Here is a 27,841-nt window from a genome sequence, read left to right on the forward strand (position 1 = left end):
GCTCCACCCCCAGCGGCCGGGGGTAGGGTGGCGGCTGGCCCAGCCGGGCCCCCGCTGCCCTCTGCCCTAGGCGCTCGGTCGGAGCGGGCCGGGCACTGCGGGGCTAGGCGAGCTCGGCGGCCCGGGGGCTCGGAGGCGAAGATGGCGTCAGGCAGGCGCTCCTCGCGCACCGGGCTGCTGGAACTGCGCGCCGGGGCTGGCTCGGGGGCTGGCGCCGAGAGGTGGCAGCGGGTGCTGCTCAGTCTGGAGGAGGACGCGCTGACCGTGAGCCCCGCCGACGGCGAGCTCGGCTCGGAGCCCGGCGCCCCGCGGGAGCCGGAGCCCGCGCAGCTCAACGGCGCCGCCGAGCCCGGCGCGGCGCCCCCGCAACTGCCCGAGGCGCTGCTGCTCCAGCGGCGCCGCGTGACGGTGCGCAAGGCCGACGCCGGCGGGCTGGGCATCAGCATCAAAGGTGGGCGCAGGGGCACCGGGGGCACCGGGGGCACCGAGGGCACGGGGTCGCGGTGTCTGTGGGGCCGCCGAGGGCGCAGAGGTCGCGGGGGCTGGCAGCGTACGGAGGACATAGAGTTGGAAGATTTCTGTCTGGGGGCAAGGAGGGTGTCTGAGGGGACAGAGGGAACGAGGACACCTGAGCACCAAGGTCGGAGGGGTTTTGGGAGTCGGAGGCCTCTTCCGGAAAGCACAGGTGGAGGGGGTTGGGGAGCACCGAGGACAGGTGGGTGGGGAGTTCTGTGTGGAGGCATAGAGATGTCAGGGTTTGTTGCATGGACATGAAGGATAAGAGGAGCCCCAGGGGAGCAAAGGATGGAGAAAGGGGATTGAGGCCTGGGAAGCCCCTAGGCAAGGAGGAGGAAGTCCCTGGGACACAACCAAGGTGGAGGGGAGGGGTAAGGCCCCGAGTTCGGAGCACAAGGGTGGTTTGGAGACCTGGGTAGACAGGCTGCGCTCACAGACCCGGGTCCAGAAAGGATCTAGAAATCTGAGGGTCCGGGGCCCTGTGTACCTAGGTGGAGAGTCCTGACAACTGGGTTTGAGTTTCCTGATCCGGCCATCTCCACCTGGCCCAGAATTGAGAGGGGGTGGCCATAGAGTTGCCTCTCTGAGAAATCTCAGCCCCAATACAGAGAGCTTTCTTTAGGTTGCAACCAGGTTATGTTTGAGTCCTGGATCCATGTGAACCTAGACAATCACTTCCCATCTCTGAACTTTAGTTTCCTTACTATATAATGAGGATGATGATAGAGTTGTAATGATTCTCTGAGAACAGGAGTCTGAAGTACTCACCCTGCCAACACATAGTAGGTTCCTGGTTAATTTTTGGTGTTAGATGAGAGGAAAAACAGAACCCAGGAAAGACTCCCAAAGCAACTAACCATAGTGCTTAAAATCTCTGCATACTCCCAGCCGCTGGGTTTACCATTCCTACCCATCTGCTTCTCAGGTTGCTATCTGTCTTGGGAAGGGGTGTCAGCCCTTGTATCATCTTGGATATGCACTGGTCTCTCTTCCTGGTGCTGGGTCTTATTCATTGGTGTCTCCAGACCCTTTGGCCTGGGTGTCTCCAGACGCTTGGCTGGGGATGGTAGTGACTCAGCTACCACTGTGTGCTGAAGGCTGTGCCCAATACTCTAGGTTTATGATCCGTTTCATCCCAGCAAGAAATGGTAGCAAGTGGGGAGCATAATCTCCATTTTGCAGGTGAAGAAAGTGAGACTCACAAAAGTAAAACAATTTTCCCACGCTCACACAGTGAGTGACAGTGCTGGGATTTGAACTTCAATTATCAGGCCTCTAAAGTGCCGAGGGGTTTTGGTTCTTCCCCGTGGAAGGGCAGATTCCTAGGCAGCCAACCAAAGGAATCTAAAAGGGAGAAATGAGGAAGACAGAGAGTAGGCACCAGTCTTGTCCCTAAATTCCAGAATAGGAAAGGGCAACAGATCAATCCAGAAATTGCACACTCAATATGTCAAAGGAGGGAAGAACTTAGAGTTAATACAGAGTTCTGTTTTATAGATAGACTAGCTGAGACTTGGAGAGAGCGTGGACTTTCCAAGGTCAGGTAAAGTTACACCCTAGCTCCATAGTTCTAGGTGGGAAGGTACTTTTAGGAGGGGTCAAGGGGAAAAAAAAAAAAGGAGGGGTCAGGGAAAGTGTCAGCTCCATTCAGTTCTTCCTTGGTAGAGACTGAGCTCCTGTTGCCACGATAACCTCCCTTCCAGGGTCCAGACCAGCCTGGGGCAGCCTAGAATGATCATAGCTTCAAACTGGACTGAAGTCCCTAGTTTCAGGTGGAGAAGAGCAGGTATAAATAGAAACCCATTCCTTTCTAGGTTTCAAGCTCTGTGCAGTGCAGTGAGCCTGTGTGGGGGTCAGGAGAGGCATTCTAGTCCTACCTTTGCCATCAATTTGTTGTGTGACCTTGAAATAATGACCTTCTTTCTATGGGCAACTAGTTCCTCATCTTCAATATTTTGGGATGGACCGGTGATATGATATTTGAGGGCCTGACTTGCAGTCCACCATAGGGTTAAGAGTGTTGGTTCTGGAGCCAGGAGACCTGGGTTCAAGTACTGCTCTGCAGCCATTAACTAGCTGGATGACCTTGGGCTTCTCTCCATACCTCATTTTTCCTGATAGGAAACTGAGCATGCATGTGTGATTGGGGTGTTGTAAAGATGCAGTGAGACAACAGTGAAAGCATTTAGCACAGTGCTTGGCACTTGGTATGTGGAACTAATGTGAACTATTATGACGATTCATATTTTAAAATGATATTCAAGGGGCGCCTGGGTGGCTCAGTCGGTTAAGTTTCCGACTTCAGCTCAGGTCATGATCTCACAGTTTGTGGGTTCAAGCCCCACGTCAGGCTCTGTGCTGACAGCTCAGGAGCCTGGACCCTGCTTCGATTCTGTGTCTCCCTCTCTCTCTGCCCCTCCTCTGCTCACACTCCGTCTCTCTCTCTCTCTCAAAAATAAATATTAAAAAAATTTAAAAAATAAAATAAAATGATATTCAAGAATTTAGCAATAAAGCAATTCAGTAAGTTGTATTAGCTTTCTTTGCACCAGAGATGCAATTTGGATAGGCTTTTGAAATCTAGACTTAAAAATTTTTATTTTATTTTATTTTATTTTATTTTATTTTAGAGAGAAAGGGGTGCCTGGGTGGCTTAGTCGGTTAAGCATCCAACTTCGGCTCAGGTCATGAACCTTGTGAGTTTGAGCCCCACATCAGACTCTGTGCTGACAACTCAGAGCCTGGAGCCTGCCTCAGAGTCTGTGTCTCCCTCTCTCTCTGCCCTTCTCCCACTGGCGCTTTGTCTCTCTTTCTCAAAAATAAACATTAAAAATTTTTTGAGAGAAAAGAGAGAGTGGGCGGGGGAAAGGGGCAGAAGGAGAAAATCTTAAGCCATGCTGAGCGTGAAGACTGACGTAGGGCTCGATCCTACGACCCTGGGATCATGACCTGAGCTGTAATCAAGAGTCATATGCTCAACCAAATGAGCCATCCAGGCATTCCTGAAATCTAGACTTTAAGGCCTTGGTTTTCAGCTGGGTCCTAGATTGTCAAACTTTCTGATTGCTAAAGAGGACCTTGGGGGCGATAGCAATAGCTGACTTCTATCTTTATTCCAGATTAAGGAGTATCAGTGGGTTCCCCCATTGTAGGAAAATTACTTGAAATCCAAAATACTTAAGAAAAAACTATTGAAGCACTTTGTAAGTTACTCAAACACTGGCAAACACCCAAAGCACCAGTGACCAAACTACATTATGAATTTAGAAAATGATTTATTAGTGTTCCAGACTTCTAAGACTAATTTCTGAGATTCTCTTAACTCTCTCATCCCCACCTTCTTGGCACTGGGCTGGGCACTGAGGTAGGCCTTCAGAGGTAATTCTGCCTTGGGGCACCTAGGTGGCTCAGTCGGTTAAGCAGTTGGCTCTTGGTTTTGGCTCAGGTCATGATCTCACGGCTCATGGGTTTGAGCCCTGCATTGGGCTGTGCGCTGACAGCATGAAGCCTGCTTGGGATTCTTTCCCTCCCTCTCTCTGCCCCTCCCCTACTCATGCTCTCTGTCTCTCTCTCCAAATAAATAAACTTTAAAAAAAAAAAAAGGAAAAGAAAGAATTTTGCTCTCGTGTGACTCTCAAGCATTAGAGCATCTGCCTCAGTTTCTTCCTCTTTCTGTGCCTGTGCAGGGGGCCGAGAGAACAAGATGCCTATTCTCATTTCCAAGATCTTCAAGGGCCTGGCAGCTGACCAGACTGAGGCCCTCTTCGTGGGGGATGCCATCTTGTCTGTAAATGGGGAGGATCTCTCCTCTGCTACCCATGATGAGGCGGTGCAGGTCCTGAAGAAGACGGGCAAAGAGGTGGTGCTGGAGGGTAAGCAACGGGGACCCCAAGGATGTTCACTTCTTTCCTATTTCCCCCAGGCTTCAAGTGGCCGCAGCCCAGCAGTGGGGGCTGGGAGGTGGGCAGAGACGAAAACAGAGACAGAACTTGGGGACCTGCCTTGAGACAGTATGGCGTGGTGGTGGGAGAGCCAGCCCAGAGCCAGACAGACCTAGTTTTCATTTTCTCTCTCCTGTTCATTAGCTTTGTGGACTTGGACAAGTCATTTCATTTCCCTGAGCTTTAGTTTCCTCACCTGTAAAACAGAGATTTAACTTCTGGGTTATTTCTGTAACCCTTGCTGGGTTGTGTGATCAGGACAAAAGGTACATGGCAGGATCCTCCACCCAGTGAGTGAATCAGGGAAGGAGGGGGCAGGGCCTGGGGAGGAGGCAGCTAATATTCTTTCTTGAGGAAACTGGAGAGCTCCCAGCTCTAGGGTCCTTAAAACCCTGAGACCCATCCTCCCTTGGGAGAGGACACGGCCTTTACGTTGCAGGACATCAGATCCTTCCAGCAAGGATCAGAGAGGAGTTTTGGAGGAGGGACCTTGGTGGTTCCTCTCCACTATCCCCGTACTCTGTGGTCTTGGATGAGACCTTTGTCTTCTCTGGGCCTCAGTTTCCCCATCAGTTGTTGTAAGTCTCTTGCTGTGACTGTCCCATATCTGCCTTTTGCCATCTCGCTCAGGAGGTTTCTGTTTTGCTCAGCCCTTTCTTCAAACTCCCCTCTGTCAGTTCCGGAAGCTGTGGGGGCCTGAGGAATGTGTGTTTGGCTCTTGGCCCAGAACAGGCACAGGGAGATGGCGGGGGTTGATGGAGAATGCCATGGCTAGCAAAGCTGCTGAGCTGAGCCCCAAGCCTGAATCCTGATAGGTGGCCCTTGTTTTCCCAAACAGGTCTCCAAGAGGCCACAGAAACAAACAGGCTCTGGGTGATCTTTGGCATTCTTGTGGCCCTGACCTCAGTTCTTTCTCACTTTTGTTTTTATTTTTACATTTTCGATGTATCTATTTAAATGCCACTGGTGCATTTTTTAAATGTACACTTTAAAAAAGTCAAGTCTGCAGTATTGGCCCTTGAAGCTTAAGTATAACAGTCATAGTTTAACAGCAAGGTTAAATAACAAGATCACTCATAAATGATATGGATATAAAAGACTCCCCTACCCTATGCCTCATTACTTTGGTTTTTTTTTTTTTAATTTTTTTTTTTTAACATTTATTTATTTTTGAGACAGAGAGAGACAGAGCATGAACGGGGGAGGGGCAGAGAGAGAGAGGGAGACACAGAATCGGAAGCAGGCTCCAGGCTCTGAGCCATTAGCCCAGAGCCCGACGCGGGGCTCGAACTCACGGACCACGAGATCGTGACCTGAGCTGAAGTCGGACTGCCTAACCGACTGAGCCACCCAGGCGCCCCTCGTTACTTTGGTATTTATAGCCAGTATGCAGTTGAAACCCATCAAAATGTCATTCTTTCGTTGACTTGAGGAGCTCTTTTAGTTTCTACTGTTTGAAAGTTTAATCTGTAGATGGTAAAATTTCTACTGCAGACACATTTCTAATCCATGCTGAGGTCCTCCTCATGCTTTCATCTTTGGGGCGAGAATGTCTATCTGGGCTCTCAGCATGAGTCATTCTGAGAAGATAACATCTTTGAGTGTTAGAAGCTGGAAGTATCTCCTGGCTTCAGGAGCTAATACCCAAGCCTTCTGTATTATTTTTGTACTCCATTCCTGCCTTACTAAGCCAAGAAACATTTATAGACACCTACTGTGTACCTGGTGTGCAGAGCACTGGGTCAGAAGCTAAATCAGACCCAGGTCTTCTCCTGCAGGAGCTCACTATTTGGTGGAGGAAACAAAACATAAATACTGTCTCATTCATACAAACTATTTATTTATTTATTTATTTATTTATTTATTTATTTATTTATAGTTTACTTATTTATTTTGAGAGAGACAGAGAGAGAGAGAGAGAGCGAGAGCGAGCGTACAAGCGGGGAAGGGGCAGAGAGAGAGGGAGAGAGGGAATTATAAGCAGGTTCTGCACAGGTTCCGTGCTGTCGGCGCAGAACCTGATGCGGGGCTTGAACTCACAAACCATGAGATCATGACCTGAGTCAAAATCAAGAGTTGGATGCTTAACTGACTGAGCCACCCAGGGGCCCCTCATACAAACTATTTAAAAATCAATTTCTAAAATTCTCTCTGGGTGATTGGTACTAAGGAGGGCACTTGTTATGATGAGCACTGGGTATTACATGTAAGTGATGAATCACTAAATTCTACTCCTGAGACCAATATTACACTATATTTTAACTAATTAGAATTTAAATACAAATTTGAAAAAAAATAATAAAAATGAAAAAAATCTGTCTGCTCTGTGATGAATCTCTGGCCTTGGGTAAGACCCTTATTTTCTCTGGCCCTCAGTTTCCCTATCAGTTGGGATTAGACCAGATCAGAGATGATCAGTAGCTTTCATTTTGAGTGCCATCTTCCCTGGTGGCTACTGGGAGTCACGTATTTGGAAGGATTGGGACGTCTTGTCTGGGCTCAGCAGAAAGGAGCTGGAAGTGATTAACAATGTCTATCATGGATACAGTAGGGAAGAGAAGTGTACCATTCCAAGACTGGGAGTCCTCAGCTGTTAACGTTTTTTGAGACTTTTCCCAGGGTAAGATCTTTCCTTGGCAAATCTTGCCCCAGGCCTCTGGCTGGAGCTTGGCCTATCTCTTGCCCCAAAAAGGATGTGGCACATAGTAGGCACTCAATAAATGTTAGTAATTACCCTCCTGTCCCATCACATTTATAGAGAATTGATATTATTTCCTCATGGAATGTTTGGTAGCATTCTCCAGGGAAGCCATCTTTATGGAAAGGTTTTTTTTTTTTTTTTTTTTTTTAACGTTTATTTATTTTTGAGACAGGGAGAGACAGAGCATGAATGGGGGAGGGTCAGAGAGAGGGAGACACAGAATCCGAAACAGGCTCCAGGCTCTGAGCTGTCAGCACAGGGGCCCGATGCGGGGCTCGAATTCACGGACCGCGAGATCGTGACCTGAGCCTAAGTCGGCGCTCAACCGACTGAGCCACCCAGGCGCCCCTATGGAAAGGTTTTTAACTGCACTTCCCATGTTCTTAATAGGGCAATTTTGATGATCTATTTTTTCTTGAGTGAGCTTTGGTAGTTTGTGTCTTTTAAAAAATTTGTCCATTTCATCTAAGTTGTCAAATTTGTTGGCATAAATTGTTTATAATCTTCCCATATTATTCCTCCCTTTTGGATGAGAGTGTTCTCTGCTTTCTCTTTCCTTCTCCTTTTATACTAGTCTACTCAGTGGTTTTGAGGGGAATCTCAGTCTAGTGGGGTGGGGGGACAGCTGAGCAAAAATGCTAGATTACCAACATGTCACAGGTGCTGAGATGGGAATCTGTCCATGGATCAGGGGAGACAGTGGTTACTTCTCTCTGGATAGTCAGGAAAGACTTCCTGGAGGGGCGGGGGAATGCTGGTACTTTATGAACCATAAGCAGATGTGGGTATGGGGTTGGGGAAGGGCATTCCAGGCAGGGGAGCTGTGTGAACAAGACCTCAGGTCTTGTCAAGTCAATGACTTGACTTACCTGGGGAGCTACCTGGGAAGTAATTAGCTTTATCCTGAGCCTAGGGTATAAGGAAGGGAGTGGAGAAAGAGGAGAGTATCCAGACTGAGAGCCTTCAGAGCCTTGAATGCCAGGCTAAAGGCATTTGGACTTCCTCTGGAAGGAAACAGAGAGCCATTAAAGGGGATTCAGCAGGAGCAGCACATGGGCAGATCTGGGTTTTAGCAGCACCAGCCTGGCACTCCCTTTGGAGGGAGGCAGAAATGGATGCAGAAAGGCAGTGAGGAAGCTGGGGCCATGAATAGGAAGGAGATGGTGATGGTTTCACCTAAGCAGGCTTGGATAAGAGGAAGAGTCTGGAGGTTGTGGCCTTCTTGTTGTTTTTTTCCAGCTTTTTCTTATTTGAAGTCTCTTTTAAGGTGCTCTCCTAGTGCAGCATATTTGTGGAAAGATAATTCCACCTAAGGCAGAAAAGGCGTGGGGGCAGGCACTGGGGTCAAGAGCCTGAATTGCAGGGGTGACCTGAGAAGCCTGGAGGACATGAGGCAGCCAGGATGCTGGCATGTGGTTGGTCCTTGAGATCTGATGGAGCTTATGGAGAAGGTAAGGGTCTGGTAGCTTCACCAGTCTGGACTCAGGGTTCCTGGGACCCTCTCTGGGCCTATGTTCCACCTTGGAGCCTAATTACTAGCCACATCATTCAAAACTTTCCCACCTCCATCCCAGTCCTGGGGCCACCTCCAAGGGGCCATGGAAAGATGGCTTTTCCTTTGGATGTGAACCTGGCGGGGCAGCTGGGCATCTTTCCTGAGGCCTGGGGTTCAATGGGTACAGAGTCCCCAGAGAACGTCCTAGAAGGACAGATGTCACTAGCAAACTCTGGGTGCCAGACTTACTTCTCCGACCTAAGTCAGGGGTTCAGCTAGGCCTCGGTAACCCTAGCCTGCCTTGTAGACCTTTTCCCCTGCTAGTTCAGGGGTTTGCACAAATGTCTTCATCTTATTCTCAGCCAAAGGGATGTGTTCGCAATCGGAATCTGGGCCCAAGCCGGCAGCCAACTGTCTGCTGCTTAGAGAGGCCCATTGTGTCCACGGACCTGGAGCCTGGGCCCTTGGAGACAGGCCTGGGAGCAAAGGGAGGGACAGCCAAATGCCTCCCCTCCCTCTGCCCACAGTGTGTCTGGCATGACAGGGACAACAGTGATCCTGTGATGCCTTAAGAAATAATACTAAACGACAGGGGCGTCTGGCTGGCTCAGTCAGTAGAGCATATTACTTTTGATTTTGGGGTTGTGAGTTGGGTGTAGAAATTACTTAAATATAGGGGCACTTGGGTGGCTCAGTCGGTTGGTTAAGCATCCGACTTCGGCTCAGGTCATAATCTCACAGCTCATGGGTTTGAGCCCCACATCTGGCTCTGTGCTGACAGCTCCGAGCCTGGAGCCAGCTTTGGATTCTGTCTCTTCATCTCTTTCTTCCCCTCTCCAGCTCATGCTCTGTCTCTCTGTCTCTCTGTCTCTCTGTCTCTCTCTCTCTCAAGAAAGAAAGAAAGACATTACCTAAAAATAATTTTTTTAATAATAGGTTTTTTAAAAAATTAATTTATTTATTTTGAGAAAGAGAGAGAGAGCAAGCAGGGGAGGGGCAGAGAGAGAGGGAGGGAGAGAATCCTAAGTAGGCTCCGTGCTGTCAGCACAGAGCCTGACTCAGGCCTCGATCTCATGAACTGTGAGATCATGACCTGAGCTAAAATCAAGAGTCAAATGCTTAATCGACTGACCCACCCAGGCATCCCAAAAATCAAATCTTTAAAAAATAATAATACCAGAGGACAGTAAAAATTAAAGTCAGTTTCAGTACTTTGTACAAAGTAGGGAGGGTACATTCCACATAACGATCGAGTTTTAAAAGATAACAGGTGTAGGAGCGCCTGGGTGGCTTAGTTGGTTGGCATCCGACTCTTGATTTCGGCTCAGATCATGATGTCATGGTTCATGAGATGGAGCCCTGTGTTGGGCTGTGCGCTGACAGCGTAGAGCCTTCTTGGGATCTTCTCTCACCCTCTCTCTTTGCCCCTCCCCTACTCTCTTTCTCTCTTTCACTCTCTCTCTCAGAAATAAATGAACTTAAAAAAGAATAACAGGCAGAGAGTAGCATGTCCATAAATATTCATGATAAAAGGCAGTATAGAGTGATAGGAATTGCTATAATTCCCATTTTACAGACAAGGTCACCAAGGTTTGTTGAGAATAAATAACTTTCTTCAGGTCGTATGACTAAGAAATCGACAGAATTCAAACTGAGCTCTGTCTGGTTGCAGAGGCCAATATTGTTTCAGCCTTGGGTAATACCTGCCTTGCATGGTTATTTGCAAGATTAAAAAATAAAACACCAAGGGGCGCCTGGGTGGCTCAGTCGGTTAAGCGTCCGACTTCGGCTCAGGTCACGATCTCGCGGTCCGTGGGTTCGAGCCCCGCGTCGGGCTCTGGGCTGATGGCTCAGAGCCTGGAGCCTGCTTCCGATTCTGTGTCTCCCTCTCTCTCTGCCCCTCCCCCATTTGTGCTCTGTCTCTCTCTGTCTCAAAAATAAATAAACGTTATAAAAAAAATTAAAAAAAAAACACCAAGGGCAGTGCTCGTAGTAGGTATTTGATCATTTAGTTTATTTGCTATTTTTAAGGATGAGACAATGCATTCGGAGTGCGTAGCACAATGTCTTTCACATGCAAACATTCAGTGAATGTCAGCCTTTATCATCTTTATATCAGCAGCAGCCATCATTACTGTTTTCTCCAGTAAACTTGAAGGTCTTTCAGGGCAGGACTCATGTGTAGTTTGTCTCAGAGCCCTATGCCTGGCACACATTAGCTTTTGGCCAGTAGGGAATGATCTGTGGGGGTACATCTCTGACCCTTTCTACTTTACCTTAACCATGTCAGTTTCAGTTGACTTTCCTAAATGTTTAAGATGGGGCTCAAGGCTCAAGCTGGGCTTGACTAAGTCCTGAGAGTGTTGGTTATAAGTCCTTGGAACTCCTGCTGGGTCCTCCCCTGGCAGATGGGGACTTCCTAGTGTCCTGCCCCAAATTTGGCTTAATACATCACTACCGTTAAAAGAGGGATGTAATTAATGGATGCAACTAATATGAAGCTATCCTGCTTGGCTTAGCCAAATGATGCTGTGCCCCTGAGGTGCCTGAGAGATTTCTGACCTGGGAACACAGTCACGAATGGAGCCCCCGCCTAGTCCTCCCATGGCCACAAACACCTATTGTTCCAATCATTGTTCTCAAGGAAACATTTATTTGGACACACACACACACATACACACGCACACACACGGCTTTGGGCCATGTGACTCCCTATAGATAAAACTTGGCTTAATCTCTGCCTGGATCTTGATTAAAATGCCAGTGGGGCTCTGGAGACAGGTTCTGGCCCCAATTAACTGCATGAGTCTGGCTGCTGATGGTGGTGGAAGAAATAATAATGATAATAATAGTGATGATGGTGTCTGCTTTTTATTGAGCACCTACAGTGTGCTAGGCACTGTGCTAAGTACCTTCCATATATTTTCTCATCAAATCCCCAAAACGACCTCTATGAATTAGGTTTGTTATTCATCCCACTCTGCAGATGAGAGCACTGAAACTCAGAGAGATAAAGCTGTTTTCCCGAGGTCACACAGAGATGGAATTTGAGCTCAGATCTGTTAGATGCAAAGACTTATGTTCTTAAATATTTATACTGCACTGCAAGTCACGTTACATAAGGATCCAGACCCTTCTCATTGAACTGTTGCAGTTAGGTGAAGATGTTTTTGTGAGGGTCAAGTTTGGTGGTTGGTCCATAGTGGGCACTCAGTAAGTGTTTCTTTCTCCCACTACTAAGGTCCTGAAACCCTTTCCTTATTGAGTTGATGAGGGCTTCAACTCTGAATCCTTCTTAGATGGTTCGGGATGAGGTGCTATGTATTTTTCTTTTTAAAAAATTTTTTTAATTTATTTTTGAGAGAGAGTGAGAGAGAGTGAGCAGGGAAGGGGCAGAGAGAGAGGGAGACACAGGATCTGAAGCAGGCTCTGCGCTGTCAGAACAGAGCCTGATATGGGGCTCGAACTCATGAATGGCAAGATCACGATCTGAGCCGAAATCAAGAGTCGGACGCTTAACCGACTGAGCCCCCCAGGCATCCTGAGGTGGTATATTTTTTGAAGTAAACTAGATTTTTAAAAAATGTAAAAAGTGGGGCGCCTCGGGGGCTCAGTCGGTTAAGTGTCCGACTTCGGCTCAGGTCATGATCTCACAGTCTGTGTGTTTGAGCCCTGCGTTGGGCTCTGTGCTGACAGATTGGAGCCTGGAGCCTGCTTCGGATTCTGTGTCTCCCTCTCTCTCTGTCCCTTTCCCACTCACTCTCTGACTCTGTCTCTTGAGAGAATCTCTCTCTCAAAAATAAATAAACATTAAAAAAATTATAAAAAATGTAAAAAGCAATATATGCTTAAAAAAAACCCCAGGAGAATGTAAAGCAATTATCTTTTCAAAGAGATAACCATAGTTGATATTTTCACACTTTCAGAAAGTTTCTGTATTTGTTTTTATCATTTAACAAGTTGAGGAGGACATATTTCCAACTCAGTACATGTAGCTCTATCTCATTCTTTTTCTTCTTTCTTTCTTTCTTTCTTTCTTTCTTTCTTTCTTTCTTTCTTTTGAGAGAGAGAGAGAGAGGGAGGGAGGGAGGGAGGGAGGGAGAGAGAGAGAAGGAGCAGGGAGGGTCAGAGGGAGAGGGAGAGAGAGAATCCCAAGCAGGCTCCATACCCAATCTGGAGCCTGACATGGTGCTTGATCCCACGAGCCAAAATCAGGAGCCGGACGGTCAACTAACTGAGCCACCCAGGCACCCCTCTGTCTCATTCTTTTTAATGATTGGGTAATATCCCATTATTGGGATTCATATATTTATTTAGCAAGTTTTTTTTTTTTTTTTAAGTAGGCTCCATATCCAGTGTAGGCCTTGAACTCATGAACCTGAGATCAAGAGTTGCATGCTCTACTGACTGAGCCAGCCATGCACCCCCATTTAACAAGTATTTACTGAACCTCTGCTCTGTGCCAGGACTTGATGGAGGCACCATGGATACAGCCATGCACAAGACTGAGCAGTCTGCTGATCAGGGAGCTCATGTCTTGTATTTAGCCACCCCTGCTCATGGACATTCAAGTTGTTCTTACCCTTTTGCCCCCAGACAGTGGTGCTGTGAGCCCTCTGTGCACCCGTAAGCATTCATATGAAGCGGGGCTCCTGCAAAAGATATTGTTAAGTCAAAGTGTTCACATGCCTTTAGGATCTTGAGAGATGGTATCCCCTGTACTGCACAAGGATGCAGTAAGGGGAGATTTTTATGCCCCAGAGTGTAGCAACTCAGGCTCTGTTGGTCAGCCCTAATGCAGGGCCTGCCAGGGGCTGGGAACTATTTATAACCTAGCCTTGCTGGACCAGCAGGACCTTAAAGGTCACTCCTTCCAGAGCCTGTTGGAACCCCATGTCCTCTCCACACCATCTTTGGTGGGCCAGTGGGCAGCCTGGACACTAATCCCCATAATACCTTACTCTGAGAGTTGTTGCATCAGTGCCCATTATATAGGTAAGGAAAATGAGGCTCAGAGAGACCTTGGGACTCGCCAATGCCACATAGCAAGTGACAGGGCCCGGATTAAAATCTTTGCCTATCATGCTTCCTGTGCCCTTCCCCTTATACAGTCATACTGAGAATAGCCGCGGAAATAATAACCACACTGCTGTTCATTGAAGACTTACTCTATGCTAAGCAGGGCAAAGTGCTTTGCAGGTATTGAGTCTCAATACCCTGGGAGGTAGATATATTTTACTCCTATTTTAATGATGAAGAAATGGAAGATCTCGGATATCAAGTCACTTGTCCAGGGTCACAGAGCAACGAAGTTCAACCCAAGCCTCTCTTCAGAGCCCGCATTCAATGTTTTCTTTCCAGGATGAGAAGCCTCAGGCCTGTCTATATTCATTCATTTAACAAATCTCATACTTCCTGATTACTTGGTACTATATGTCAGTACCTGATTACCTGGTACTATACTAGATTCTGAGGATCCTCTAGTGAACAAGAAAATAGGTCCCTGCTCTCATGGAACTGACATTTTGGTTGGAGGAGAGAGTATAGCCTAGTAAACAATTGGATAGGTCGTGTACTTTCTGGTAGGGGCAAGTAAGTGACCACCCACTGAACAGACAAGGAACAGCTTGAGCTTAGATGGCAGGCTTCAGCCAAGACTCACAGCCAGCACATTCAGTCACAAACATTTATTGAGCACTGGGATACGTGCTGGGAATACTATGTTGAGCCAAAACAGATGTATCCCTGAAGCACATATGTTCCCTCCCAATTGTACTGGGCCAGGTGAATGGTCCTGCCCTGTCTCAGTTCCTTGTGTTTCTAGTAGAATCTTTTGGGGCCAGGGCTGGGGCCTGTCTTTTGTTGGCAGAGCAGGAAGTCCCTGGGAACTGGGGCCTCTGCAAGGGGCAGGGTGTTCTATGTATGTCTTAGCTTTCTTGGGGAGGAAAAGCCCATGTGTCACTGCTTTACCAGGCTCCTGGGGCTCCTGGGCCAGGAGCTTGGCTGGGGAGGGTGTAGATACCAGCTGGGCTTATCTTTGGAGTCTCAAGAATGCTGACCACAGGGCCATCAGCTCTCAGGCCACTGCTTTTGGATAGCCCCACCCTGCCTGGTCGGGTGACTCAGACAGAAATCAGAGCAGGGAGGAGGCCTCAGAGCTGGGCTATTTATGGCCACACTCTGGGGCCCCCAGCACCCCACCCCCAACTCTGGGACAAGCCAATTAGTTTGTGAAACCCAAGCCCTGTTTTGGGCACCGGCTGGTAGGCTGTCCATTTATAGTATGTTTCTGTGGGAAAGGAGAAGGAGGACCCAGTTCTGGGATGGCCCAGACGGGTGAGCAGGGGCTCTAGCAGTTTCTCTGGCTTCAAAGTTGACAAATGTTCATCTGCTGAACACGTAGCATAGGAGATCCCTGCTGGATTCTGGGGACACAGAGATAAGTCAGATGAGGTCCCTGCCCTCACAGTGCTCCCAGCCTGGTGGGGCCCACAAACTCCCACACAGACACATAGCGGAGTGTGGTCTAGGGGTCTGCAGAGTGATGGGTGTGGTGGATCCAGAGTGGGCATCTGGAAAGGCTTCCTAGTGGGGTGACGGGACTGGGCTGGGCTGGGCTGTGGCACCTTCTCCCTCTTGAATGAACCTGTCCGGCCCTGGCATTCGTTTCTCCATTCATAGAACATTAACTCTGGGTTCAAATCAAGCTTCTGTCCTCTAGGAGCTTCCATTTTGGTGAGAGAGACAGCCCCAACCCACAAAATCACAGCAGAGTTCTACGAAGGGCAGGGGTAGCTGATAGGTAAGAAACTCATGTTTCTTGAGTCCCCGACTTGTGCCACATGTTTTATGGCATCTCATTTAATTCTAACATCTCTCTGAAGTAGACATTGTTATTCCTCTGTTATTAACTTGCAGACAACTGAATTTCCTTGTCCGTGGTCACACAGCTAGACAGTGCTGGAGCTGAAATGCAAACTCAAGAGTGCCTGTCTCTAAACTATGTACTAAGGGCATTCTGTGCAAAGGGAACTGCATTTTGAAAGGTGTGGACATTTGGAAACTCATACAGTTTCTTTGAGCTCTGGGAAGGCCAGGATGATTAGACTAGAGAGTGAGATTTGGGATGTGGCAGGAGGTAAAGCCAGGTGTAAGCAAGGCCCAGGTCCTGAAGAGTCTTGGATTTTGATGATGGGAGCCAGGGCAGGACTTTGGTCAGGGGAGGGATGTGGCTGATTACAGCAGGGGGATATATCAGTTGTAGCCTCCCCATGTGGTGTAGGGGGCGGGAGGACTGTATCAATCAGGGTGCTTTTCTCTGCAAGTAACAGGACTCAATTCAAAGAGGTTTAAACATTGAAGAAAACGAGTTTTCTTCCAGAATACCTAAAAGCAGCATGTCCATAGGGTAAATTAATTTAACACCTCACCATTCTTTGTGTGTTTAAGCATGCTTGTACTTAAAAAGTGACTATTGGGGCACCTAAGTGGCTCAGTTGGTTGAACGTCTGACTCTTGATTTTGGCTCAGGTCATGATCTCATGGTTTGTGAGTTCGAGCCCCATGTCGGGCTCTGAGCTGACAGTGTGGACCCTGCTTGGGATTCTCTCTCTCCCCACCCCTCTCTCTGTGTCTCTCTCAAAATAAATAAAATAGTAAATTTAAAAAAATTAAAAAAAAAGTGACTATCATTGCTTTGGGACCAACTTCCCTCCCAGAAACTTTTAAAGGCTAGAGGAGAGGAAGGGAAGGGAATATACTTTCCCTCACTTCTCATTGGCCAGAATTGTATCATCTGCCTCTATCTAAACCAATCACAAGCAAGAGGGATGGAAAGATCATGATTAACTTTGACCAATCATGATTTTCTTCCTTGTTTGGGGAGAAGCCCAATCTGTAGGGCTCAGAGTTCTGTTAGCAAAGAAAGGGGGAAATGGTTTGGCTGTCAGATAGGCTGTGATGTGTCCCAGCTCTATCACCCCTTGAGACATAATCCAGTAGTCGGTCCTGGGGTAAGTCACTGCTGTAATGATGAGGATGAGTCATTGAGTCAATTTTAGTCCTAGTTCCCAACTTTCAGACCTAGTCTTGGCTCTCTCAAAAAAAAAAATAAAATAAAAAAATCCTGCACTTATTTTCAACTTAACTGCTCTTCCAACCCCAATAGGGTTTGTAACTCCCTTTCATTCTCACTGCTATTTGTCTTGGATCCTGTCTGAACCTGAGGGACAGTCTTCTGTGATAGAAATAGCTTCTTATCTGTTTTTTCCAGGGAGCTGGGCCAAGAGCTGCTTCCTCACCCCTTCTTGGCTTGTCTGCTCTCAGGCAGAGCATACTGGCTGGGCTTTGACTGCAGAAGTCAGATGGCTAGCAAGCCAGATGGCCATGAGGGCATAGTAGTTGAGGGAAGAGTAAGGGAGGCTTCCCAAGGGCTAGCAGGCATAGGCACCTCTTAGTGGATGAGGAGACTGCTACTCATCAGAATTGGGAAACTGGTGTCTGGGTTGCTCAGTCTGTTGAGTGGCCGACTCTTGGTTTTGGCTTAGGTCTTGGTCTCATGGTTTGTGGGTTCAGGCCCCACATCAGGCTCTGTGCTGACAGTGTGGAGCCTGCTTGGGATTCTCTCTCCTTCTCTCTCTCTGCTCCTCCCCTGCTTGGTCTCTCTCTCTCAAAATAAATACATAAACTTAAAAAAATTTGGAACTGTTCAGATACTAGGGCAAATCTACCAACTATTTCCCCTTCTTCCTTGCTAATAGAAGCCTGATTTTATTGGGTGGAAATATGCTCAGCTTCTGAGGCTGAATTGTGATTGGTCTAAGTCATGACTATTCCCTTTTACTAATGATTGTGCTAGAAGTGGGCATGGAGCCCAGTCAGGCCAATGAGATAAAAGGCTTCATGGGAATATTTACCTCTCTGATAAGGGAGTTGTGAGGAGAAAACCTTTTACTGCCTGTCTTCTCCCTTCCTGCTTTGGGTTTTGTCACGTAAGGAATGATTGGTTTGAGCTGTGGCAGCCATCTTGTGGTCATGAGGGGAAGGCCAAGAGAATGGCACAGAGGTCTACCCTGCTTTCAATTTAATTGAGTCACTGAACCAATCCTAGATTGCCTTCCTCTAGATTTTTTTTAATAGCATTTTATTTAATTTTTAATTATTTGTATTTTAGTAGACTCCACACCCAACATGGGGCTTGAACTCACAACCCTGAGATCAAGAGTTGCATGTTCTACCAACTGAGCCAGCCAAGTGCCCCTAGGTTTCTTGTTATGTGAAATTATAAATATCTTTATTTCTTAAGGCACTTTTATCATATATTCTATTATTTGCAGCCCAACTCATCTAATAAATATAACAAGAATGACCAAAATATTTTATTACCAATTAGCCTTGATGGATTGGTAATGGCTGCCATAAAGCACTATGATTGGTTTATGGTGTCTTCCATGAGCAAGGGACAAGGAAAGGGTAGCGCAAGTGCATATGTTTATCATTCCAGTCCTACCTAGGGCCAGTCCAATACCTGGCACATGGTAGGTATTCAAGAAAACTGACTTGTTTCTGAATCTGTACTCCCACAGGCTCTTCTTAGATCAACCTTCTCATCATGTTGCCTTTCACTTGTAGCTGCATTGTTAGGGAGATCTGCCTTTTCTAAAAAGGCATTGGTCGAGGCCCCAATCAAGACTCTTTTGGTTGCAAATATCACAACTCCTGTTGGGATGGCAGTTTGACATTCTGAAGGACGAGTGTCAGAAACAAGAGCGTTAACCGGTGATTGGCAGGGCCTTCCCTCTGTCTCTCAACATGCATCTCCACTAATTTTCTCTCTTATAAACCAGCTTTCTCCTCTTCACAGCAGAAGGTGGTTGCCCCCATAGCATTCAAGTTTGTTCAAGATACCAGCCGAGGATCTCTCCTACTCTCAATTTGGGTATACTAGTGTGGGTCAGGTGTTCACTCTGGTCCAGGTAGCATATCCAGAAGGGCAGGATCACATATCCGAACGTGAATTTCTGGGTTCGTTGGGCAGGGAAGTAGATCAAAGCTGTTATCCTAGAACTCTGCTGTCCAGTGTGGCCACCATTAGTTCCAAATGGCTATTCGAATTTAATTTTAAACTAAGATTAAATAAAAGTAAAAATTTAGTTCCTCACCTGTACCAGCCACATTTCAAGTGCTCAATAGCCACATGTGGCTAGTGGCTACTGTATTGGACAGTGTATATATGGAACATTAACATAATCACAGAAAAATCTGTTGGACGATGCTATTTAAATTTTTTTTTAACGTTTATTTATTTTTGAGACAGAGAGAGACAGAGCACGGACAGGAGAGGGTCAGAGAGAGGGAGACACAGAATCTGAAACAGGCTCCAGGCTCTGAGCTGTCAGCACAGAGTCCAACGCGGGGCTCGAACTCACGGACCATGAGATCATGACCTGAGCCAAAGTCAGCCGCTTAACCGACTGAGCCACCCAGGCTCCCCTGGACGATGCTATTTTAGAAGGTGTCTACTATACTTACTCAATGATGTTTGGTCAGAGCTAAGAGCACCTATATTGGTTAGGGTAAAAGTTATGCTGCTTGTTTCTTATGCCATGTTTCTTAGGTAACAGTCCAAGTCTGACATGGCATCTCCAAGGGCCAGCATCCATTTGTTTCTGTTTTGTGGTCAGCCTCCCTTAGACTGTGGCTCATGCCCTCATGGTCAAGATGGTGCTTCACCAGTCTGTGTCCCAGCTAGCTCAACTCTGTCAGGGGAAAAGAGGAGGAAAGGAAGGGTATGCCCCTTTCTTTAATAGGCAGAATGTGGTAGCGGCACACATCCCTTCTGCTCTCATTCTATTGGCCAGACTAGACCATATAAGCACGTTAGGCTATAAAGGAGCCTGGAAAATGAAGTCTTAAGCTGGGAGGCTATTGCTATATTGGGTGACAATTGCCAGCCTGTCCCACAGGACTATCTCATTCAATGCTTCCTCTTTGCAGATGAGCAGGCTGAAGAAATAGAAGCAAACAAGGGGCCTGTGGCAGAGCAGTTCACATCTCCTGACTCCTGTTCAGTGCTCTTTCACTGCCTTGTTGTAGCTGTCGTCCATTCCCTTTAGGCAGTCATCCCCAAAATCCAAACACTTCTACTTACTTGGTTAGATTTAGTCACATGGCCACACCTAACTGCAAAGGAGGCTGGGAACTGGTCTTTCTTCCAGGTGGCATGGATCTATAAACCAGGGGAAACATGAGAGCTTGGATGTTGGCATGCATCCAGTATTTTCTACCACACTGCTCTGTCAGAGACTTTGGCCTAGAGAAGGATAGTGATATTGGACGTAAATTAAACCCTTATGAATTACTGACAGTTGTGATGTGTGCCACATGGGAGCCCATGTCACAACAGTAACTACTGACCTGTGCTCTGACCAGTCAAGTACATGAAAGAGGTCTCACCGTATTTCAAGAACTCTGCCGGCGGGACTTCGGTTGGCTGGGACTCGCCTCCTGCTTCACCCCTTCAGCGACAGCTGTCTTCCCCTGGCCCCCCACCCCGGGACATCAGTGATGCCAAACACATATCCTTGAAGATGGCATATGTCTCGAGGAGGTGCACCCCCACTGACCCGGAGCCCAGGTAAATCTGGGGTGGGGAGCAGCTCAGATGGATACGCCTCGGTGTTAAGTGGTGGGGCCAAGGGAAAGATAGCCCTGGGTTGCAAGTGGGCAGTACAAAGTCTGAACATAGTGGGGCTTGAGAAATGTTTGTTGAATGGATGTAAGAGTGAAGTTAAGGGGATGGTGGTATGCTTTGCTTCTCTCTTCTTCCTCTGAGCAGTTCACATCTGAGAAGGAGCTTGGTCTGCGGAAGAACCCTGGGCTCCAGTCCTGGTTCTCCGTGGACTAGTCCCTTTTCCTCACTGACCTGTAGCTTCCTCGCTGGGAAATAAAGTTTTCAGACCCAGTGGTCCCTTCAAGTCTCTTCTAACTCTGCTGATGTTCTTAGATGTCTAGTAACGTTCGTGTCAGGGCCATGGAAAATACCATCCTTCACATATGAGCAGCCCTTAACAGGTCACTGATGGTAAGATTGGTAACAACCAACAATATTGAGTGTTTACCATGCACATTTTAATTCAACTCTCACAGCGACCCTATGAGCAAAGTCCTATTATTTCACCCCCATTTTGTAGATGAGAACAGAGAGAGGAAGTAACCTGCCCAAGATCACACAACCAGGAAGGGATGGAACTTGCCTCATTCCAGGTAGCCCTCTCTGCTTTAGAAATTGTAGGTGCCTGAGTGATGGTGGTGGGTGAATGGAATATATGTTGATCAAGTGGGGTATGCAGTATTGGGGGTAGTGTGTATATGGCATGAGCATAAAAGGCTTGTGCTGTGGGTCCTAGTTACAGCCGGGGTCAAGGCCAGGCAGATGCCCAACATTGACTTGGAGGTTCAGCTCCAAATCTTTTAGCCCTACTCGATGCCCCAGCCCCAGACTGCCCCCATGAAGCAAGAACTGGTGATTCACAGGTCACTTAAGGTGTTCCACCAAAGGGGCCTTTTGTATTGAGTGAAGGTAAGGTGGTATTAGTCCTTCCTGAGACTTACTTACATGATTAGGTTAATCGTGGTTTCCAGCCTGATCCCAGATATTACACATTTCTGTGTGTGCACATGTAGTTGACGTGTAAATGCAAAAACTTTGTGTGTATATGTACGCATTTGCATGGCTATGGGTGTAGATTTGTGCATACGTGTTGGTGTATGTTTGTGTTAATATTCATATGTGTATGTGCATGCATGCACACGTGCTCGACCATGTGCACATATGTAACGTGTGTAACATGAATATAACTGTGGTTCCATATCGGCACAATGTTCCAGTCAAAGGAACACAATCTGGTAACCAAAATAAAAATGAAAAATATTTCAAGCTTTTACTAAGTGTTAGGATTATGTCGGGCTACAAGTATCAGAAATGCGAATCTGCAATGACTTAAATAAATGAGGGATTTATTTTTCCACATGTTTAAGAAACATGGGTCAAGAATGCCTTTGAGGAACCAGCCTTCCAGCTTCTTCCTCTGCCATTTTTATTGCGTATTTTCTTCTTGGAGGCAGAATGGTGGCCGCATGCCCAAACATGTGCCCATGTTCCAGATGGGAAGAAGGCAAAAGGCAAAGGAAATTTTCTCCTTGCATTTTGTTCTTTCGCTGCATAACAGACCATCCGAAAATTTAGTGTCTTAGAAGATAGCAGTTTATTATTTCTTACAATTCTGTAACCTGGGCTGGCTCGGCTGGCCAGTTCTTCCGCGCTATGTGGCACCTGCTGGGGCTGGAAGTACAAGATGGCCGCTTTGCCCCCATGTCTGCTGCCTCAGCTGGAACGGTTGGAACAGTTAGCGGCTGGCTGAGCATTCCTCTTTCCAGAAGTCCTTTCCACATGCCTTGTTTGTTCTATCTGGGTTGTTGGTCCCAGGGTACTTGGATTTCATGGTGGCTCAGGAATGCCAGAATGTCACTTCTGCCACATTGTATTTGTCAAACCAAGTTACAAGGTCAAGGAGAAGAGAAATAAGCTTCACCTCTTGATGAGAAAAGTGGACTGGATGTTCAGAGAGGGATGGATTTGGTGGAGGCCATCTTTGGAGAGTAACCACCACATCTAGGGAAGCTTTACCTTCCCTTGGGAGGGGGCACCCTCCCCAGAGACTTCTGGCTGTATCTCGTGGTCAGACCTGGGTCCCCTGGCCAGCCCTGGTTGCAAGGGAGGTGGGAATTCAAGTATCTTGCTTCCTCACTCTGCAGTGGAGGGAGGCAAAGGTGAAGGGGGTTGGGTATTGTGTGAACCATCTTTCAGATTCTGCCCTGCTTCATCTGTTACAGAAAGGCCAAAGAGGAGCGAATCTTTAATATTCCACATAACATTTTAAAATCCTTTCCCTGTCACGAGTCCTCTTGGTACCTCCCTGAAACTCTTCCCCCACACTTGTCCACAATCCCTCCTCCCTTCTTCCTCCTTCACTCCTCCAGCTCTAGCTCTTTCTGTGTAGACTGACTTGGCCTCTCAAGCCTCTCCAGTTTCTGTGCTCCCCGCCCACCTTGCAGTGTATCACTTTGGTCCTGTGCCACAAAGGAAAAGCTGGGAGCTGGGAGCTGGTCTAGCAGGAGAATCCTTCTCCTTAGAAACCAGGAGAAAAGAGTAAGATCACGAATCCTCACACAGTGATTTTGGCTCCTATCACACATGTTTGAGTATGTGTTTAATTTGTATGTATATGATTCTGTGTATGTATGTCGTAGTCTCTTGTCCCTAGACCCCATGAAGCCCCAGTTTGGGCTGGAGCCCCAGCAGTGAGTATCGCTCCCGACTGTCTCGTGGACACCCTGTGGTTTCTCCTGGTCTTGCAGCGAATGGGGTTTCGGTCCAGATTTCAAGGTTGGGCAGCTGCAGCCTAATGGACTTGTCCTCCCCTCTGTTCTATTTGTGCCTGCAGGTATTTGGAGATCTGTTCAGCAGATGGCCAAGACACCCTCTTCCTGAGGGCCAAGGATGAGGCTAGCGCAAAGTCGTGGGCAGCTGCCATCCAGGCCCAAGTCAACGCTCTGATGCCTTGGGTCAAGGACGAGCTGCAGGCACTGCTGGCAGCCACCAGCACAGCTGGGAGCCAGGACATCAAGCAGATCGGCTGGCTGACTGAGCAGGTGCCTGCTGGGCCAGGCATCTGTCCGCTACCTCTATCCCCTCCCCTGGAGCTAACCCCATTCCCATTTGTCATCTCACTCCACCCTGGCCCTCTGACCTCTCCCCTCCCTGCCCCACCTCACTGTTGCCTTGCCCCCTGCAGCTGCCCGGTGGGGGCACGGCACCTACCCTGGCCTTGCTGACCGAGAAGGAGCTGCTTCTCTACTGCCATCTACCCCAGACCCGGGAGGCTCTGAGCCAGCCAGCCCGTACTGCCCCACTCATTGCCACCAGGTATCCATGGGCAGGCAGGGGTGTATGTCTCACCCAGAGGTTGGGGGATGATGCTCTCGATGGGCCTCAGAGGTGGGGGACCCCAGCCCCACTCTGCCCTGAGTTATTTCCCACGTGACCTGAAGCAAACCTCTATCTTGTCTGGGCCTCAGTTTCTTCATCTGTAAGATGGCGGTTTGCCACAGAAGGATGTGAGGTCCCACCAGTCACTCACTGATTGACACCTACTCTGCCCAACCTAGTGGAGCATAGTTCAGGGGACAGGGAGCTGATCCCAACAGTCTGCCCTCAGGGAGTATCCAGTCTGGTGGGGGGGGGGGAGGCTGACAGCCTTCAAGCGTGGGGGTGAAGGAACCACTTAACTCTGCCTGGCCTGATGGGGAAGGCTTGAGCTGGAGGTGATATTGAGCTGGACTTTGATGGTTGAATAGAAGTTTGCTCTTTAAGAAAGAGTGGAAGGTCATCTCACACAGAACAACATGGTCAAAAGTACAGAAGTATTAAGGGCTGGTGCATGTTCATAGATCTTTGAGTGTGCTATAGCCAGTATGTAGAATCTGTACAAGAAATGGAGAGAAATGAAACAGAGAGTTGTCAGGGCCTGATCTTACAGAACCTGTAGTCCCTGGTTAAGGAATGCTAGTTCTATCTTAAGAGTTGTGGCGGAGTGGAAGGGTTTTAGCCTGGGAGCGAGGTGACTTGGGTTGTGTTTTAGAAGACTCTCTGTGGTTGCCATGTGGAAAATTCAGTGGAGGGGGCAGGATGGAAGCTGGGAGGCTGGTGCAGTCATGCAGGAGAGATGGCGGAGGTGGGTGGAGGCAGCAGATGGAGAAGAAAGGCCGCATTTGCATTGGAAGACACACGGGTGGTAAAATTAACTGGGCTTAGTGTTTGCCAGATGGGGAGGGTGAGGGAGGTGGACAGGATGAATGGATGAATGGGGGGGGTTGGAGTTGGGGTCCGGTGGGCAGTGGGACTAGGGGTGAGAGTGCAAAGCGGGGAGGCTGGAGCAAGATGCTCCAGTGTGTTGGGGACAGAGAGGGGCTTAGATAGGAATCTTGGGGACTTGTGGGTTTGTAGTTCTGGGCTGGAAAATGGAAAACCGGGTGTCAGCAGCAGCTCTGGGGGGAGCTGAAGCTACAAGAGAGAATGTGTGTGGAATGAGGAACTGAAGAGGGCTAAGGGCCAGAACTCTGAGGCTGTTGCCCAGAGAGGGGCAGTAAGCTGCCCAAGGTTACACAGCAAATGGGAATGAAACTGAAGGCCCAGGCCCTTGCTGCTCATGCCTTTTCCTCTGGGTGGGGCTCTGGCCTATATGTTAGGAGCTGCCTGTCTGCCAAGGACAAGCAGGTCATGGATTGCCAAACTAGTCAAGTGACTCATGAATTCAGGTCACAAGAGTTTATTTAAGATCTACTATATGCCCAGCATTGGTTTAATTGTTGAAAATAGAGTGGTGAACAAATAAGACAAAAATTCGTATCCTAGAAGATATTCTAGTGAAAGAGAGAATCAAAAGCCAATGGAAACAAATAAAGAATAAGTATAATTTCTGGTATCATGATGAAAAGTAAGGCTAGTGAGTACCAGGGGTACTATTTTAGACAGGAAGTTCAGGGAGGGCTTCTCAGAGGAGACGACATTTGAGCAAAGATCTGAAAGAAGTGAGGGAGTGAGTCGTGCAGATAATCGGGGAAGAGTGTTCTTGATGGAGGGAACAGCGTATGCAGAAGTGCTGAGGCAAGAATGTGCTGGGTGTGTCTGAAGACACTAGTATGGCTGGAGCAGAAGGATCAAGGGGGAGGGTGGCAAGAGGTGGGCTCTTGTGAGTCAATCAGGGCCCTTCTGGAAGTCCTATTCCCTGATTATATGGTAAAGGAGTCACAGGTCCCTTCCCAGGTCACCACCCCCTTGGCCCAGAACTGTTTCCTGACTGTCTGAGGCCTTATACTTAGCCCTCTGCCCCCTGCCCCTAGGCTGGTGCACTCAGGCCCCTCCAAGGGTTCGGTGCCCTATGATGCAGAGCTCTCTTTTGCCTTGCGCACGGGCACACGTCACGGTGTGGACACTCACCTGTTCAGCGTGGAGTCACCACAGGAGCTGGCTGCCTGGACCCGCCAACTGGTGGATGGCTGTCACCGGGCTGCCGAGGGTGTGCAGGAGGTGTCTACAGGTGGGCTGGGTGGATCTGGGAGTGCCTCTCTGGTAATGAGCCTCTTACCCCCAGAGGCATTCAAACTTTCTTCTTCAGGTGCTTCAGGAGGGGCATATAAAGTGGGGTTTGGGGTCTCCACAGTCTCTTTTTTTTTGGCTGTGCAGGTGCCCCAGTGGGTAGTGAGACCCTTTTCCCTGGGTTTTCTTGCCCTGGCTTTGTGATTACAGTGGTGAAGTTGTGAGAGATTGTGCCTGGAGTAGGGTTGCCAAATAAAATATAGGACACCACTTAAATGTGAATTTCAGATAAACAACAAACACTTTTTTAGCATAAGTATGTCCCAATTATCCATTGTTTATCTGAAAGTCACATTTAATGGGGCAATTCCACAGGTCTCTAAGGTCTTCAAGGGCCATGCTCGGTGGGTCTACTGATACCTTTATAGGGAGGGAGGGAACGGGCCTACTGTACATGGCAGAGTTTAAGCTTTCCCTTTCCACTTTTTTTTTTAAAGTTTATTTATTTATTTTGAGAGAGAGAGAGAAGCGCAAGTGGGGGAGGGGCAGAGAGAGGAGAGAGAGAATCCCAAGCAGGCCCCACGCTGTCAGCACAGAGCCTGACGTGGGGCTCAAACCCACAAACCATGAGATCATGACCTGAGCCGAAATCAAGAGTCCGATGCTTAGCCGACTGAGCCACCCAGGTGCTTCTTTCTGGTTTCCACTTTTGTTGTTGCTGAAAGTGGGACTAGAAGTGGGGTATTGTTTCTCTGAGGGCCCATTTTCTGTATTTTAGGGTGGGGGCAACTCCATGCAGGGTGAATATACAGATGACATAAACAGGCAGTGAGCTTCCCATCCCTGGTGGTATTGAAGCCCCATTTTCGGAGTTGCTGGTGAGGGTTGGAGGTGGGGCTTATGGTCCCTGAGGTGCTGGCTGTGCCTGTGCCCACATGCCTCCCTGCAGCCTGCACGTGGAATGGCCGTCCCTGTACCCTCTCTGTGCACATCGACAAGGGCTTCACGCTGTGGGCGGCTGAGCCCGGTGCGGCCCGAGCTGTGCTGCTCCGGCAGCCCTTTGAGAAGCTGCAGATGTCCTCAGATGATGGTGCCAGCCTCCTTTTCCTGGACTTCGGGGGTGCTGAAGGAGAGATTGTGAGTAGAGGGGGTGGGGGGCTTTGCTCTCCTGGAGGCCAGGCCGGATGGGGCTCCTGACCCTTCTTTCCATCCACCCTGCAGCAGCTGGACCTGCATTCGTGCCCCAAAACCATGGTCTTCATCATCCACTCCTTCCTCTCGGCAAAAGTCACCCGCCTGGGGCTTTTGGCCTAGAGATCACCGGATGCACTAGCCCTGAAGAGAGGGTATCTACCACATGGCCTGACCTGGCCCTCCGCTGACTGCCTGCTCACCACTGGGCTGAGGGAAGGGAGAGGAAAGGAACAAGAGTGCAGAGTACCAGCTTCTAAGGGAGGCTGGGATAGTCTTGGGACTGGGACCCAGACTCAGGACACAGTGGATCCTGCCTGTGATGGGGTAGCCTCCCAGGTGCCCCATCATCCCCACACCAGTGCCTTTTGCAGAGAGATATTTTGTGTACACAAAAGCCATTCCGAGCCTGGGACCTGCCCCTGTGGGGATCCTGACCCCAGACAACAACTGCCAGGCCTCCTAGAGGCCCCTAAGCCACCCTCAGAGGCCTCATCTGAAGGGACTTCCCTGGGGTCCATGGCAAGAGAAAGAGGAGGAACCTTTCTGTTCATTTCTCCCCTCAGCTCCACCACCTTGGGGCATCTGGTTTTTCTCTTCATCCTCTCTCCTCCTTACTCTTGGATAAATAAACAGCCTGTGAGTACATAGGCAGCCTGGCCTAGTGTTTGTGGTTTGTGCCTTGGCCTCTGGACTCTTTGGTGGCTCCCACAGTCCCAAGATGGACCAGACCCAGGAGTGGGACTCCTTTCTCTGGAGGAGAGCAGACTTTAACCACAGGGCCATAAAGAAAGTCTATTTGTTATCTGTTATTGTGTGACAAATGACCCCCAAATCTA

At 48.4% G+C, this 27,841-nt stretch overlaps 1 protein-coding gene across 1 annotated transcript; it reads left to right on the forward strand.

Moving 5' to 3' along the window:
* Positions 1-27,650, forward strand: SNTA1 (syntrophin alpha 1). Its single transcript, XM_019458778.2, has 8 exons — positions 1-451; positions 4,203-4,388; positions 20,084-20,288; positions 23,158-23,365; positions 23,509-23,639; positions 25,616-25,812; positions 26,761-26,948; positions 27,033-27,650. Exons 1-8 carry the CDS (start codon positions 142-144, stop codon positions 27,123-27,125), a joined length of 1,518 nt encoding a protein of 505 aa, XP_019314323.2. The 5' UTR covers positions 1-141; the 3' UTR covers positions 27,126-27,650.
* The last annotated feature ends 191 nt before the right edge of the window (positions 27,651-27,841 follow it).

The sequence above is a fragment of the Panthera pardus genome, unplaced genomic scaffold (assembly GCF_024362965.1).
Source record: "Panthera pardus isolate Hobbes unplaced genomic scaffold, ASM2436296v1 HiC_scaffold_25, whole genome shotgun sequence".
In the NCBI taxonomy this organism is placed as follows: Eukaryota; Metazoa; Chordata; class Mammalia; order Carnivora; family Felidae; genus Panthera; species Panthera pardus.

What these genes read in the sequence shown, in the direction of transcription:
- SNTA1 (XM_019458778.2), top strand. Translation starts at nt 142, where the DNA reads ATGGCGTCAGGCAGGCGCTCCTCGCGCACCGGGCTGCTGGAACTGCGC. An exon ending in GCTGGGCATCAGCATCAAAG is followed by an intron (nt 452 to 4,202) that starts GTGGGCGCAGGG and finishes GTGCCTGTGCAG; the next exon opens with GGGGCCGAGAGAACAAGATG. An exon ending in GCCCCACTCATTGCCACCAG is followed by an intron (nt 23,640 to 25,615) that starts GTATCCATGGGC and finishes CCCTGCCCCTAG; the next exon opens with GCTGGTGCACTCAGGCCCCT.